Source organism: Fistularia commersonii, chromosome 1 (genome assembly GCF_037954325.1).
Source record: "Fistularia commersonii isolate RoL2024-O1a breed Wild chromosome 1, RoL_Fcom_v1.0, whole genome shotgun sequence".
Classification (NCBI taxonomy): Eukaryota; Metazoa; Chordata; class Actinopteri; order Syngnathiformes; family Fistulariidae; genus Fistularia; species Fistularia commersonii.
Window position 1 is genome coordinate 23,294,938 of NC_141284.1, and position 17,741 is coordinate 23,312,678.

Sequence of the window (17,741 nt, forward strand, 5' to 3'; positions counted from 1 at the left end):
GTTGTTGAAAACAATTAGTTGTAGTTTCCGTGTAATTCCCCAGCTACTGTTTAGGTGACAATAGCACCCCCTGGTGTTTGTCGGGAGAATCAGTCCAACCTACCAACACTCCAACATCAGTTTGAAGATGGCGGAGGGTGAATTGAACGTGGATAGCCTCATCTCCCGGCTCTTGGAAGGTGAATATTTTAAACGCAGGCACAAATGTCACGCAACTGCTTTCGCTAGCCTGAATGTTGTGCTTAATCTGTGACCGCCGTGGTTGCCTAACAAAACCCTCGGAAACGCTATCCACCGTTAGCTGTCGGGCTAACGGCAGCCAATCGTAACGATGTACCACCGCTGTTAGCTCTAGCAAACGTAACCGTTAGTCGACCGTGTTTATAAACACTGCCAGCAGTGAACGCCTACATTTTCATTCTTACAGCAATTTCCCTGCACATTACGGGTTATATTCACACATCGCCCAACTTTTCTATCTTGTGCTTGTGCTGGATTTGCTTATTTGCAGAAAATACGGACAGTGGAAATACACCGAGAAGGAGTGGCAGGGACGTTTGGCTCGGGCGACCGACTATCTTTGCAAAGCGCCAATGTGAACGCAGCCGGTATAACTTAATATACCGAAGCAGGGGCGCCATTTGACGTCGTGGTTATGATGTAGCACGGTTCGGTGACATTTTCTATCGGTAACCCCATTCAAACGCCTTAAATCAAGTAACCCCAAGTCCGGAGGCAGTGTGGATTTCAGGACGGAAAACAAAACTGCCGTTTTAACTGACTTTTCTCAACTCACGTGTTATGAGCGTTGGAGTGATTGACTGCCGTAAGCCTGCGCCCTCGTACATCCCAGATGAGCTCATATGTGTTTGAATTTCACAGCTGTATGAGCCACTTAACACAGAGCCTAAGAGACTAATGTCTTTCAAAATTACATCAGGGATTGACTGGCTAAATTGTTTAACGGTAATATATATGCTGGGCGTTTTAAATATCGAAAATGTGTGTCTGTGTCTATAGGATTTCAACTTTTTTCTTCACCTGCGCTCAAAACATGGGAAAATATTGTGATTGAACTGTTTGTTTTTGTTTTGTTTTTAAAATTCGGCTTTAAAAATCATAGTTTTGCCCTGAAATGATCAGAATCAAAAAATGAAAGATTTAATGATAAGACATCGGTGATGAGACACGAGGTTTGTGTCATTAATTTCACTGTACTGTGGTAAACTCAGCATATGTGTGTTGTGTATCTGTCAAGGGTTTTCCATTTTATATAATGAAAAAAGGGGCTTTGTCAAAAAACACTAGTATTTTAGAGGGTGGTAGTGTTTGCTGTTGGGCTTCGTGGCATCGATTACTTTCAGTGATTAATTTCTTTTTGATGTGAGAACAATGTTCTTGTCTTGGCTTGGAGGGGGATGAGCAAAAGGAAAGAAAGTTGACATCTGTTTAAGAGAAGGCAGTTTTCTTTTCCCCTGTGAAATTTCCTTTGCGCAGACCAGGCCACTCAGGCAAATCATCTGTCCTTGGAGCACTTTCCCACAGTATGTGACAGTGTCGGCGGGATGAGCCACTGCCACATGATGAAATGCTCTGATTTTGTAAAGAATTTAAAATCTATGCTGTTTGTCTTTTGAAGATTAAATGCATCGATCAACAGATAATAAATATTTACTCGTTATGTCCTGATAAAATATTGACTGTTGCTGGGATATAGGCAACAAACAAGATTATGTTTTATATATAGAACAAAATAAAATCTGAACTAGGAGCAGTTAATTGACAGCTAGTGCTTGCTTTTATAAGGTTTAAAGTAAGGCTTAATTGTAGTACAGCAAAAAAGTTTCCATTCAAGATCAAATTTGGCACAACAAATCATAAGAATCTTTATGAATCATACCGGTGCTATAGATACACAGACTCCTTTGTCTGTGCAGTTTACTCTCCAGTTTTAAGGGATCATGCTTTTTAGGACAGCGGTTTTTAATTATTTTTAACTGTTAATTATTTGATTAGTATATTCCTTGTCATTAATTGGAAACAGTGCCATTCCACTTGATATTAGATGCCACACCTTCATCTCTGATCAAAATATATATCATGCCTAGTCTGTTCTGTCACAGGCCTGTCAAAAAGTGGTTCAGCCAGTCAGCATTGGCCTTATGTCAAGACAAGTGTCTGTATGACAAGTGTCTGATACTGCCATAGAATTAGTCATTTCAAAACCAGAGGAATTTTGAAGTCAAATCTAAGTGAAGAATGATGCTGAAAAAGTGTCTTGTTTGTAAAAGATGTCTCTGCTTATATTTCATTTCATGTTATTTCCTGCTATTTTGGAAGCTTCCATTCCTCTCCTATTAAGTGTTAACATCTGTCTGGGATGGCTCTGCATAACAAGCCATCAGACATGTCAGGTTACTTGAATTTGCACTTGATACTTTCCTGTTGATAATCAGTGCTACTTTCAGCGCCAACTTGTTGACTGTGTTGCCCAAAGTGTGAATGCAAAGCTCCACTTGGCATGCGTTTGTGTCTCGATCCTCTTCATGCTGATAAAATAAATGACTAATAGATTTGCATGTTGCCGCTCTGTCCTCCCATCAAACAACGCAAGTGTTGCATTGAGAGAGTGAACATTTAAATAAAGTTGATTATTGATGCCAAATTGGTATTCAGTTTCAGCCTTTGGCAGCCTTCACCTACAGAAATTGTTCCCTTGTGACAGATGGTGCCATTTGTTGTTGTAAATGAATCTAAGAGAGGAAAAAAGGCAAGGGAGGAAAAGTTTATGTCTTGCATTTTGTCTGAATATAGCTGAGCTTTTTCCAAAGGGTTCAGCTGAACTTGCAGGAATATAAAATCACATCTTGAAAACAGAGCCGTGTTTTCGATTTGGTTTGTCTCCTTAATTCATTTGAGGAGTTACTCTCTTTGTATTCTGCTTTATATTTGTTGCCTCCCCTAATGAAGACATTCTACTTTTGCTGTTTTTCTGGCTGTTTTTCATTAAATATTACTAGGGGGGCGGGGTTGTGGTCATAAAATAGATGCATTTTTCTGCTGTTGGAGATTGAACATTCTCTATTAAGAAGCTGTTAATTAGACAAAGCCTTTTTAAATTATTAATTTTTAAACCAGATGAGTTTGAAGGGCTGAGCTTTTATGCTGCATTATACATAATAATTTGACTTTGTCTGTGTTTTGCTGACAGAGAACATTTTCTGTCAATAGGAACTCAGTGCCTCTGACTGCTTATTCATTGGGGATTAAGACTTATGGAACATTGCTACTTGCCCCAGATGTTTACATACACACAGACATTTGATTTATGATGGAACTACTTGTCTTTGCCTCATTTTAGCCTTTGCCCCTCAGTGTTCTTAAGAACGTAATCTTTAAAAGTGCCACACTGCATAAGTAGTAATAGTGAAAGGTTCAGTGTTAAAGCTGAGCAGGCCAAGCGTCTGAGCTTAACCTGCTCCACAGGGAGGAATCCTGCCCAGTGAATGAAGAGACCTTTCTCTACAATTTCATGCTCCACACCATTTATATCATGCGATCCATTGCAGTGTGATGATGATAAATATAATTTATTTATCAGACACTGATGGTTTGCGAGGATACACTTTGGTGTAAGAGTAGAAGAGGAGGTCGGTAATCTATTTGATCACTTCTGTCATATTTGGCTGGAGTGCAAGACCTATAATTATATTCACTGAGAGCAGCATGACTATCAAATTTTGCCAGCAACGCTGTCCAAAAAGTGGACGCTCCTCTTCTACATGAAATAGGTGTGTTGCACAAGTGTTATTACCCAAATTTCACAGCTCTTTCCAAACAGTGAAATAGTGTCAACAATGATAATTTTTTGAAGCAGTAAGTATAGCCGTGTTTCATTACAGTCTTATGAGCCATGCTAATAGTCATTGATCCAAAGCCCAATACTTTGTCCTTCAATTTATGAGGCCAAAGGAGGAAAATAAAAATTTGATGCACAGATTAAAATAGACAGAGGATTTATATTCCGAAGCTTGAGCAAAGGAATAGATGTCTTGTAAGATATATTTATGTAAAAGAGCAGCTCAAGTGCCGATTTATAGAGGAGCTAATATAATTGGTAAATTTTCTTTACTTTAGATAAAATTAATTGATTTTGAATAACACATTATATAGACAGTGCTTTATCACAAGCATTATTTACAGTGTGTAGATATAATGATCAGCCATAGCAAAGCCATTGTTTTTAATTTAACTGGTCAGTCTTTCTCTGGCACAGCTCATCATCATAAAGTTGCTTCTACTTGAGCCAATCTGCAATTCACAGAAGTGCTGATCCACGTAGAAATTCATTGACTCTTGTTATTTTGATGCCATCATTGGTTCATTCAACTTCTGCATTGATCATTTCATTTTTCCATGAGACACTTTTCATCTTAATGGGTCCAGTAAAGAATAACAAAATTGCATTGTTGGCTGCTCTATTCACTGGTAGTAATGGACATTTTGAACCATTTTCCTTTGGAAAGTACAGTCGTTTTTTTTTCAAAGTTTTCTTTTTATATTTGATGAGTTCATTTTGAGTTGAATTTTATTTAATTTGTTTTTCAGTTATAAAATCTGTCCAATAACCGCTTTAATCAGACAATGCCCACTCCTCCTTTTTTGATGAGTTTTTAAGAAGCTGTAACCTTTTTTATGTAGGAAAAGTTTGCAACATGAAAACCTAAAATCAGAATTAACACATTAGGAGAATCAAGCTTGATATGCCACAAAGATTGTAATTTGTTTATCTTAAATAAATGTTCAGCCTTTCTATAAAAAGGAGCAATGTGGGAAAGCCTTGAAGAAATCTGGCTCTTTAGTCCCACGCAATTGTTTCTCCCTCTTCAACTGTCCATTATTGGAATCTGAGGGTGTCAAGCTCTAAGGCAAAACCAAAAATGGCTAGTTATTACATAAGTCCTCCGTGAAGGATTTATTCATTCCTGCCTTTCTCTCAAAGGCTGAATTTTGATGTTCATGTATTTGCCTTTTGTGACATTAAATAGGGATTTAATTTGTTATAGAGACAATAATAATACTACAATACACACTATGTGATCACTGTATTGTAATCATAATAATCTTTTCTGTTTGTTTGTTTTGCTTTTATGTACATGTTTTGACAATTATATTATGCTGCCACTGTGCATGCAAAGCTGTCCAAAGGTGAATCACCAACTACATATGTTGCAACTTTTCAAGTTCATATGGAACTCGTCTTTGCAGAAGTAAAACATGCAAATATGTTAAATATATAATTCAACTCTCCATATCTTCTGGCTGGGGACTGTTGCAAACCCTCCAAATTCTCACACTTCTTTTCATTGTTACAAGATAAATGTGCACTCAGGGCTGTGGCAGAATGCCAGCAAGTAGGCTTAAACTAACAGTGCAGCTAAACAGCCAATAAACCCACACGACTGCTGAAAAAGCGAGCTGTTCTCATATTCTAAATACCAGGATTCTGTGTTTTTTTTTTTTATTCTTCTCTGTTAAATGAATATGCCTTCAAAGCCTGGCTCAATAAACACTGGTGTTAAAGCTTTTGCATGTGACTTTGTGTAAAGCACTGTTGATGATTCTGATAGCTGTTGATGTTCATGACACTGTCTTGTTTTGCTCTCCTAGTGCGGGGATGTCGCCCTGGAAAGATCGTCCAGATGACTGAGGCAGAGGTGCGGGGTCTCTGCATCAAATCTAGGGAGATTTTCCTCAGCCAGCCTATCTTGCTGGAGCTGGAGGCCCCACTTAAGATCTGTGGTCAGTATGATAATATATGATATCTGTAATAGATTAAAATAATCACATATCGTAATGCCCAGTCGCGACACTAATTTTTTGTATTTACGCAAGCATTAGCTTCCTCATTCAGGTTTAACATCATGAAGTTGACGCACTACACAATAGATACATAAATAAATAATATGCGAATGCCAATGACAGACTAGCATTTAGATAAAATTGCATTTGCTTGAAGCAATGACTCCAAAGCTTCCACTGAAAACCAAAGCAAATTTTATGGTCCAGTAATTGATTTCCTCACACTACATGGCTTTAGAACTTGCCTGAAGCTACTCACAAATGTTAAAATAACAAAATGTAACTCTTAAACTGTTGCTCAAGCACAGAGCTACATTCTTACTCTGAGGGATGCACTACCTAACTCTCTACACACAGCACAGCAGCAATCTATTTTTCTTTGCTGCAGCTCAGAGTTAACTTATGTAACCAGGCTGGACAGGAGTGCCTCTGCCCGGGTCATATATCAAGTCACTCTTGCTGTGGAGCTTTGCTGCTCCTGCCCAGTGGTTATCATAGGGAAATGTAGGGAAATTGCATACTTTTATAGAGACCGAATGACTCTCAGGCTTATATCCTTGACGATACATCTATCTATATATGGTTAACATAAAGAAACATCAAATATCATCTAACTCAGATTTTTTTTGCTGTTTTTTTTTTGCTTCTTTTTGTTAAAAGTAACATCACTGTCAGCATTCAGACATGCATAATTTTCTGATTAAAAATAATCTAGTTTTTTGTTCCATTTGCAAATTTTTGAAAAAAAATTTCTCTTGTCAAAAATATAATGAAAACATTACCTGACAACAAGCAAGATACCATTTTTTAGAATCATCCAGAAGTTATTTGAAAATGCTCAACAAACTACCTAGAAATCAGCCAGAAATTCCAAGACAATTTACAGGAAAATATGTGACTCTTTTCCTCTCGGCTACAAATAATTTTAATTATCCGTCTTCTGCTGCTTATCCTGCACTCAGGGTCGCGGGTGATGGTGGAGCCTATTCAAAATTTCATCGGGCGAGAGGCGGGGTACACTCTGGATTGTCAATCGAAGGGCCACATATATAGACAGACAACCATTCACTCACTCACTCATACAGGGCAATTTTCCCATTTTTTCCAATTAACCTGCTTCTGTGTGGGAAGAAACCAGACTCCCTGGAGGAAACGCGCATAGAATAAGGTCCCTTTGTCAGAAACAAACCAGGGTCCTTTTTACTGTGAGGCCAAATTTTACTTTAATGTCCAAAAGAAATTACTGTGCACCTTTCCGGGTAAATGAACAAGAAAGTATCACAACATTTGAAAAAAAAACCTTAATTAATGTTTTAAAAATGTTTTCAAACTTCAAACAAGTTTTACACTATTCACGTCTTCAAACAAAACAACTTTTGATGGCAAAATTAAACAGAACTTGTCCTCTCAATGCCGAGGACACAGTCTTTACCTGCCGTCGGTTATTAAATAACGTTTTCCTCACTTAATCAGATAATGATGATGTATATCTATACAAAAAGGAGTCTCGGAATATCAGGCTTTTGTTCTATTTTTCATATCACACATCGTGAATGGGTTAACAATTTGACTTTTTTTCCAGTAATTAAAATTGCAACGGCTATTTTTATCTCCACTTGCTGCTGCACATCTTAGTGTACATGGTTTATCTCTTCACTCCAGGGTGCTTTGTAGCAGATGTAGTATGTGGCCCTCTTTGAAAACAAAGTACACAAGCTTACCTACAGAGTCAGAGCGGTAGAAAATTCATTCGTGGCTCTTTTCAAATGAAATTTATTCCCACCACAAACATACTGTGCACTTTTAAAGGTAGACCGAGGCATAGTGGTAATTTATGATAATACATCTTTTAAATTGCTTGTAATGCCAAGTGCTCTCTTCCATCTGGAACAAACTCTGGTTTGTGACTCTAAAATATGCAAGTAGAAGCGAGTGTTATTGGTGACTGTGTCAGGTGTCATTTTGTCTATGTCTATATCTGAGCCTCTATCTCTTGCCTTTCTCCCCTGACTGCCCCCTGACTGTGAAGGATCACAGAGTATCAGTGCTAACTAAACAAATGCTTTTGATTATTTACTGAAGCCATGTGGATCAGGATCTGTACCCACTCAGTCTCACTTTCAGCATTTAATGTCACTTGCACAATTCAAGCAATCGATTGATCCATTGGCATTGTAATTTTTGGAAAACCTAAGTGATTTCTGAATAATTTTCAAAGCATGATTTGGTAATCCTATTTTTTTTTTTTTTTTGCAGTGAACACTCACTATCAAGATGGATTGTTTTTAAAATAATCCCAACGTATTATGTAATTACACCACCATAATAGCTCTTTGTTGAAGTGAAAAACAGTTAATTATATATGATTATTTTGTTATTCTGTGAAAGTGTACCATGAGTCAGTTTGCCCCGTCTGTGCTTGAACTGACCTGAATAAAGTCTACTTAGTCTGCCTTTATTTTATTATCATATAATAGTGATTACATTTAAAAATAGTTTCAGCACATTTGAGCCGCCAAGATCAACTACATACTGCTCAAACATGTACCGGTATATATATACAGAATAGGGCTAGTAAGGTTTATTCTAATTCATGTATTTATTCATGGTTTTTAGGCTTACATGAGATAAGACTATATGAATTTGCTTTTTGTGTAATTTATGTAGTATATGTGTGAGCTTAAACAAGTTGACTATTTGGCTATGTTATGCGTCCACTAGCAGCGGTTTTACCTTTTTTGTATAGCTCTTCTTTTATTGTATTATTTCATTATTATCCACCTCATTTGTCTTTTATTGTTTCTGTTTTAGTGATATGAAACATAGTTATTGACCATATTTTATTCATAGGTATTCATTGACTGCACATTTTTGTCATAATAGTCACTGTTATCAGTGACTGTTTAGGCCTTTTAGTTTGATATGGGGTTATCCTCTGAAATAAATCCGCCTTAGCGATCAACATCTCCCATTTATGCTTATTTCTAAAGCTCGAATCTCTGTGTTTTGACTCTGCAGAGACAGGCTGAGTAAATAATTCATTGTCATCCTACAACTTGTTATGAGAGTGTTAGCAGGTAAGGGTTTTTCAACAAAAGGACAGTCTGGATGAAGCTCACTCATCACACCGTCAACAGTAAATCTAGATGTGAAATTGAAGGTACATGCTGTAAAAGTAATCCCTAATTTTTGTAAGTAATCTGCATTTCAGTTTGAGACAGTCAAAGAGTGACTAGTAAATCATTACAGTTTTACAGTCCCAGCTTGAATTTTCAATCAAACTCAGGACAGTCAATGTCACAGGTTTGACAAGGAGCAAAAACAATGGACTTAGGGAAAACATCAATAACTCCATAAATATATGATTATTTTATAATCCATTTTATTCAGGCTTGTCACAGAGTAACAGCCAGGACCTGATCTTACAAAGCTTCCTCACCCCTGATAGCCTCAACAGATTACAGCCCTGTATGTCAGGTTTATATCCATATTTCACTGAAATGCAACTTTTTTTGAAATGAGTATTGCTTATAAACTGCCACAAATTAATTTCTGTAGCTCTGTTTAATTAGTTCTTAGTTAGTTCTTAGTTAGTTCTATGTGCTCTGTTGTCCTGTATGCCCCCTTCTCTGACTGCCAAGATGACAACAAAATATCTGTTTGTGAAAGTCAGATTTTTCATGTTTTTGTTTGTTTGCAGTATTCTTTACATCCGCATGATGTAAATGAAATATGATACATCTTATCAGGCCACGTTCCTTATTTATCCAGTGGTCCAGTATCGATACTCAATTTTGGCCGGAGAATGCTTCCCAGACCCATCAACACACCCCCCTGCAGTGTGTGCTCGGACACCGTTGTCTCAAAGCCAGCTGTACCTTTTTCAAAAGCAGTCGTGTATCTATTAAATTGGATCACACAGGCCAACCTTCACTCCCAATTGCATAAAGTGTGCATTGACCACCCACAAACTTCCTAGTAGTTTACAAGTTTTATCTCCTGTGGCCTCTTTTTGTACGCACTGACTATTGACTATTGGAAACTTGGAGAGGACTACAGTCAAGGAGGTGCTCTGACCTCATCATAATTTGTTCCTGGTGAAAGTCATTAACATCCTTAAACTTTCCCCTCTTGCCTGGTTTCAGCACATCCACTTTAAGGACAAATTGTCCAGTTGCTTAACAGCCAAACGGCAAAAATCTCACCCACTGAACTTATTTTGTCTCTCCACCTCTTTTTTTCTTGTTGCATGTTCCTCTTGGTCAAAGCTGAAGGATTTTGTAAGTTCGTGATATATTTTATCCATAACTGTTAATGGATAATGATAAGCATTACACAAATATCTAATATATTACACAAATAACACAAATATCTAAATATCATTACACAAATATCTAAATATCATTTGATGACACTGTATGTCTTAAAGGTTTATGTCATAGTAATTTGTTGTTGGCTTTTCTTCAACAGTGTACCTGGGGACCGAATTTTGCAACATTTTTTACCTGATCACGTGTCTGTCCTTTGGCCTGCAGGGTTAAAGTCTGTTGGAAGAGCCGCATTTGAAGATTCAAAGCACTATAATGGCTAGCTTGCCAAACTGCTCTGAACTGATTGCACTCATAAAATTCTGTCTGTTTAAGATGGCCAAAGTGACCCTATCACTTCCTCCATCCTTAGATGATTTAATTACATTGTAAGATGGTCCTCTTTGGTATTCTGTGAATGTGATGATGTTCTTCATGGTTAGAATCTCAGGGCAATAATTCTAGTTAATCAACGTTTAATTATTGTGGGGGATGTTAGAGCGGTTACCGTTTCTAATTGTTGCATCAAAATATAGAAAGCTGATGCAAATGAAAATGATAGATGGTGAAACACAAATAAAATAGCTAAGTGCAACAAGAGCTTGAAACAGACTTCAAAAACTCTTAAAGTATTCATTAAATTGTTCATGCACCATCCACAAACACAAAAAAGCAAGTAACAGCCTATATCTTTATTGCTTTGTTGCCAGCAGTGCTTTCTGTTCTTGTGTGCAGATCAATGACAAGCATCATGAAAAAAAAAGAGTAGAAACATGCCAGCCACCAGTATTTCAGTTTAAAGTTACAATTAGAGCTGGTCAATTTAAGCTGAATGCCCGACAGTTGCACAGTTCAACAAGGCCTGTTATTGCCTTGATTTGTACTTGATGGCATCTTGTAATGAAACATTGCCATAAAAAGAGTGTGGGACATACATTTGCTTTCTGCTTTGGTCGTAATAGAGCCTGTTATTACTGCCCTCGCCTTCTGCATGAGACTGCAGTCTTCTAGGTCTGCAGCACTTAACCCAAATTAGAGCATCTCTTAAGTTGGTGTAAGAGGATATAAAAGGAAGCAGGTCTTGGCTAGGTGATGGAGTGACACTCCTCTACAGATATCCCATGCTTCGGAAACAGTGCCTCTGGCTCTCAGCTGCCTGCCTGATGTCAAAAGTGTGTGGGGGCGGCTAGGAATCCTGGGAGAGTTCTTATAATTAGTTTTGTGTGTGTATATGCATCTATTTTTGTCATTAACCTTGATTGTTAGTGTTCATTCCCTCTGTAACTCATTTCCCACTGGCCCCAATATTGATCTGGTGGCAGTTATGATGACTCATTTTGTGTATTTAGGGCGCAGGAGTATTAGTGGCGCAGGAGGTAGAGCAATTTGTCTTTGGAACCGATCATTCCTGGTTTGATTCCCGCTCCTCCTAGTGCGTCGAAGTGTTGTTGAGCAGGAACTGCTTCCGTTGCACTGGTGGATGGCAACCTACTGCTCATGGTTCATCTATGATGTGCCAGTTGCAGAGAACGAATTTCCCCACGCGGATTAATAAAGGTTAAATTATTATAGATTATTATTATCATAACCTCTAGACTGCTGCTTTTCCCATAGAACAAAGCCAGTGTCACAAATCTACACAGCTGGTGCTGTTCATAATGTGTAAATTCACTCTGGCCTACCTCTTTAACAGTTCACCCTATGCCTCTTTACATTTTCTGTGCTAATTTGATTCTTAACACTCCATCTGGATGAGTGCTCTTTTTGCAAATAAACAAATGGATACTGTGTCTCCCACCCTCATCTTTCCCCCAGGTGATATTCATGGGCAGTACACAGATCTACTGAGGCTGTTTGAATATGGTGGCTTCCCTCCAGAGGCAAACTACCTTTTCCTCGGTGACTACGTGGACAGAGGAAAACAGTCCCTGGAAACCATCTGCCTTCTGTTGGCATACAAGATCAAATACCCAGAGAATTTTTTCCTGCTCAGGGGCAACCATGAGTGTGCATCCATCAACCGCATCTACGGGTTCTATGATGAGTGTATGTAAAAATGAAACCCTCCTGCACAAAGCATACTGTAAGTTCATATTAACTGGAGGTATAATCATGTGCTAATGTGCTGTTATCAGGTAAGCGCAGGTTTAACATTAAGTTGTGGAAGACCTTTACGGACTGCTTTAACTGCCTCCCCATTGCTGCTATTATTGATGAGAAGATCTTCTGCTGCCATGGAGGTCAGACGCCTCTTCAACTTTACCCTACTGCCCTCGCCTCCATCAAACTTTTATGTACACTCAGGTTGGTGATTGTTCAGTGACATGTAAACTTCATTTGCCGTTTCAGGGCTATCGCCTGATTTGCAGTCAATGGAGCAGATCCGCAGGATCATGAGGCCGACGGATGTCCCTGATACAGGTAGTGTTTGTGTGTGTAATTATTTGGAGGCCCACAGTTTATTCCGAATTGTTTTTCTTCCTCTCGATTTGTCTTGAGTGAATCAGTATCAAACCAGTTGATCCTCCATGTTAGATCGGAGAGGTTGTTTTTTACATCTTCTCCGTTACCTGCTGATCCTCTCCTTTCCTCTCTATCTTAATTCCCTGATTTATGCACACAAGGGAAAAGTTTGTCTAAAAGTCTATACCAGAAGGCTTTGTGGCAAAAAGCCCTCTTCTCTGTGAGAGATTGACTTTGTAAGCTGGGTGACAAAGTATAGTAAGCATCAAAGCTTATCAGTTAGGGAATGGTTTGTAGTGATGAGGAGACAAAGCTGTCATGTGACTTTAATTAGTAAGAGTTAACCTGTATGTAATTTGTGACTTCAGTTATTGATTTTTAAAACTCTGTCTTGTTTCCAGACAACAAACTCAGTCATAGCATTTGGGAAATGTGCAAGTGTAGATACAACACGTCACAAACCCCATCCTGAGAAAAGTCTGCAGGCTGCCTCTCATTCTTCTCATCCCGGGTGTGATTTAATTGTCCCTTGTCTCTTTCTTCTTGTTTGACCTGCTCGCTCCTTGTGTGTCTTGTAGGTCTTCTGTGTGACCTGTTGTGGTCAGACCCGGACAAGGATGTTCAAGGGTGGGGAGAGAATGACCGCGGTGTCTCTTTCACCTTCGGGGCTGATGTGGTCAGCAAGTTTCTCAACCGGCATGACCTGGATCTGATCTGCAGAGCCCACCAGGTAATGAGTAAGACAATAAAAGTGTAGATTCAGGATAAGCAAATCGTTTTTCTGAATTGTGTTTTTATTTTGATATTTTGTAGTATTTGTAGACAACAAATGTACATTAATCTCCGAGGTATATATTTTTAGCACAAAAATTTAGGAAAGGGTGGCATCTTATGCTTCGTGAACTACAGTGTGGAACCCTTGAGTTTGGAAGTTCAGTTCATGTTCTGCACTCTTATGTAACTAAACTATGTATTTCTACTACCCCGTATAATTTATAAAATGAAATACATTAAGTAAAATTGCAAAACTAGCAATTAAAACCATAAAGTCATTTAGTCAAAAGCATGGTCTTTTTGTCATAGGCTTACAATAAATTGTTACCTGCTAGAAGTCAAAATGTGTCTCAGTCTCAAGATCTGCTTCATTTGTTTCTCTTTTCAGACCTGAATGGTCTGTTTTCTCGATGATTGGGATCTCAAAACTTTGACGCGGGTCCTCTGACTATATTGCTCTGCATGGACTGGACACCGCAGAATTCCATTAATATAAAGAGGCACAACATTTCAGAATATCTGGATTGAAAGGTTGAAAGCTCTGCCTGGCCATGTGGGCACTGTTAAACTTATATTTATTTTGTTCTGTTTTTTTACCCAGTGAAGTAACTCTGGTGATGTTAAAATTGTTGCTTTTGTTTTACACCATGATGAAATGAGACGAAATGATTCAGCTCCGTTGCGGTGACAGTTAAATGAACCACAGCTAGTTGAACTCTCCGTGTTGACTCTCGGGGTTTCATATTGATGCAACTGTAGGTGGGTTGCATACTTAACCTTGAAGGCAGAAGAAGCTGGATTCTTAAAGTTGGAGATGATCTGTTTCTTGATATTGATCGCTGTAGGCGTTGAAATCATGTTGTGTGTCCTCTAACAGGTTGTGGAGGATGGATATGAGTTCTTCGCCAAACGCCAACTGGTCACTCTTTTTTCCGCTCCTAACTACTGCGGGGAATTCGATAATGCAGGCGGCATGATGAGTGTTGATGAATCCCTCATGTGCTCTTTCCAGGTAAATGCGTGCATCCGTTCATAGTTAAAATTATTAAATTGAATAGAGAATTGAATTAGATTTGACTCAGCATCAAAAATCAGACCTTTAAATATATAATTTCAAAAATGTGATTTCAACAGCCAGCATTTTAATCTTTGTGATCATTTAGTTATCTCACTTTTTTTAGGTAATATCAAGTTCATTGAAGTAAGTAATTGAGGATTTGATGAGAAGCAATCAAGTCAATTTAACTGAAAAACATTGTCAGTGCGTTGTCACGTAAATTATTAATTAAGCAAAACAGAATATTTACATCAAAACGCATTAACCTAGATTTCAAACAAACAATGACCTTTGGTGGGATTAAGACAGTAAAATTGTTAATTTCAATATTAGGAAATAGAAATGACATTGCCTTGTCAGAGATAGGTTTTAATAGTCCTAAACTTCATTAATGGCACACAATTTGATGTGTTGCATCTGTCTGTGTTTGTTTCCACCATTTTAAGATCTTAAAGCCCTCAGAGAAGAAAGCCAAGTACCAATATGGCGGTGTAACTTCTGGTCGACCCGTCACCCCTCCCCGGACCACTCAAGCCCCGAAGAAGAGGTGAACGTACAGCCGCGGCTTGTTTCCCCTCCCTCTCATCCAGTCCAACCCTGGTCTGCCATCAAGGCGACCCTCGTAACTCCCCTGTATGGTGAAGATACAGGGCTTATCTAATTGCCCAAATCTTTTCCCTCTTTTTTTCCCCCCGCTCACCCCCCCCCCCCCCCCCCAACTCCACTGACAGCTCTTTTCTTAATGTGTAAGTGTACATACAATTGCTGTGACCAATCTTTTTTTTGCCTGTCTGTTGGTATTTTTGATATTATTAACTAGTTTTTGTGGTTTTACTTCCAATGTCATTTGAGGTTCAGTGTTGCATAATTAAATGCCTTCTCTTTGTAGAGGCAAAGTGACTGACTTAGATGAATAACTTTTTAATTTCTTTAAGAACAACAGATGATACATACAAACTTGTTTTGCCTTGATCTCTCAAAAAGCAGTGAACCATTTTAGTGTATTTCAAGGGCACTGAGAAATCAACCCAGTGCTAAATGCATACAAATATTTCTTACATTCCATTTTAACCATATAAACACATAATTTAACCTGTGGTGCAACTGCAGGTGTTGTGCACGTGTTATGTATTTAACCAGTGAAAACATGCATCACCCCATGAATAGCAAAGAATGTGAACAGACCGGCTTGAATGAGATAAAGAGGCTTAATCGTATGCTGCTGGCAGTGGACACACTTTACCCCCAACACAGCACCCTTTGGACATTGATGTTACGCCTCCCTGTGCCTCAAGTCCACAACCACATAAACAATATGCCACTTCTTAAACTGAGCTGGCATTGGCATGTTCCTCAGTCCAGTTATTACAGGTTCTCATCAAAAAAGTATGCCCATTGTATTCTTGATTGTGGTAAAAGATGCTGATTATTTTTTTGGGGGGGGCCAAAGAAAGTTCACTTATAGGCTTGTAGAAATTGAATGATCTAGTTTAATAAAGATCAGTATTGTAATTGCAGACATTCTGTTTAAATATTATATAAGCACTTGTAAAATTCTGCTCTGCTCACTCCACCCTTTGTATGACAATAGAAGTAGAAATAGGAAATGTGTAACAGTACTGGCTGTGAATATGAGAGTCTGCTGTATTTAAGTAAGCCCTTGCAGTATTCCTTCTGAGAAAAGGACCAAATGTTGAAAAAATATAGAGCAAGTTTCACCACATCCCCTCATGGTGTGTTAAATATTCAGTGCTTTGAGCATAAAGGAAACAGCGAGCAAACTAAATGTAGGCATTCGCTTTTGTAAGGCGTTATCTTTGCCATCCTCCTCCTAATTTGGGTGTTTTGGTACAGAATATAAAAATCGGTTGAATTTGGGAGTGGGCAGCAAATCTGTCAGAATTGGTGTTGCTGTGTGATGGTGATGCCCCCTGGTGCATAGATGCAGTAGCACGCTACAAAGAAGGCCAAATCAGACGCGACGTTCAAACCACTCTGTGTGGCCTTTTAATCGCACAGCCAGTGCAAAACATGTCATTTACCATAAGGACGTTGTTCTATTCTGACCGACCGACCGACCCATTTGGCAATTCTCTTCTGTGGCTTGTATTTATATGGCGCTTTCCCACCTTAACGGAACTCAAAAGTGAACTCAGCTTCAGTCTATTGCAGATGTAATGTATAGGCTACAGCTGACTGTAGAGAACAGATGCCTCCTTTCTTTACTTTCTTCGCTGTTGGTGGAATTCTACTTTCAGTTGTATTTCTATGTTCTCTATTCACATTGTTTACTTTTTATTCACTTAATTTGTTCCTGATAGTTCTCATTAGAAATCAATGAGGTGTTACCAAAAGCAGTTTTGCAATTTGTACAAGTTTGTTTGAAAGTCAGTAAATTCAATAAAACTGATGGAAACCAAAATTGTTGTTACTTTCTTCTTCTTTTCAATGCTACATTAAATTGTTGCATTTGCCAAATTCCTGCTCATGTATTTGTTTTTTCTGTCTTCATGTAGAATGTCCAAATGTTATCCTTCTGATGCCTGACATTTGTCAACATAGGGGCCAAATTGTTTTTTTATCCTTTGCCATGGTGTCCGTGTCCATTTCTGTGACTTGGCCCAGCAAACAGCTCTAAGTCAATTTTCTAACTGCAATTGTTCTGAAATAAACCAGAGGACCTGAATAGGATAATATAAGTATAAAATGATGTTATAAACTTCTGCACTCCAATGCAAAAAGAAAAAAAAACTATAAAGAGCTTTCATATTCAGCAGCTTTTTCCTTTATAGCATAAACACACACAACTATGCCATGTCTTTTAAATCTGAGGTTATCAGTGGTGAGGACAAACACTTTGACATTGGTTGTAGGATTCCGTTCCAGTACTTTAGAGAGATTCCTGGCAAGGAGAATCATTCTATAGTTATCCATGCTATTTTGTTCACCAGCCTTGTCCTTAATGACAGGCATCTGGAAGGAGGAGGATACAATCATGGACAAGTGTTCTTAAAATGTTCTTTAACAACAGGATTCATATGACCCTATTTGCCCTCAAGAATTGAGGTTGAAGAAAATATTTATGATATTGATATTTATATGAAAGTCACAATACTGACATCTGTTAATTTGAAAGTAAGGGGGGATGTTGGAAGAATGTTGGAAAATTTGCAACAGTCTTTGGATATGGGCCCGTGATGTCATGAAAAGCACAAGTGGAATAAGAACATTACTGACATCATCTTTCACACACACTAACTTCCTAACGCGCTGACATT

At 38.3% G+C, this 17,741-nt stretch overlaps 1 protein-coding gene across 1 annotated transcript; it reads left to right on the forward strand.

Annotated features, from left to right (window-relative positions):
• Positions 1-109: 109 nt before the first annotated feature.
• On the forward strand, positions 110-16,885 carry LOC147237869 (serine/threonine-protein phosphatase PP1-beta catalytic subunit-like). The gene is made up of 8 exons (XM_086155272.1): positions 110-179; positions 5,671-5,802; positions 11,985-12,215; positions 12,305-12,409; positions 12,519-12,590; positions 13,211-13,362; positions 14,284-14,418; positions 14,910-16,885. Exons 1-8 carry the CDS (start codon positions 128-130, stop codon positions 15,012-15,014), a joined length of 984 nt encoding a protein of 327 aa, XP_086011398.1. The 5' UTR covers positions 110-127; the 3' UTR covers positions 15,015-16,885.
• Positions 16,886-17,741: the final 856 nt, after the last annotated feature.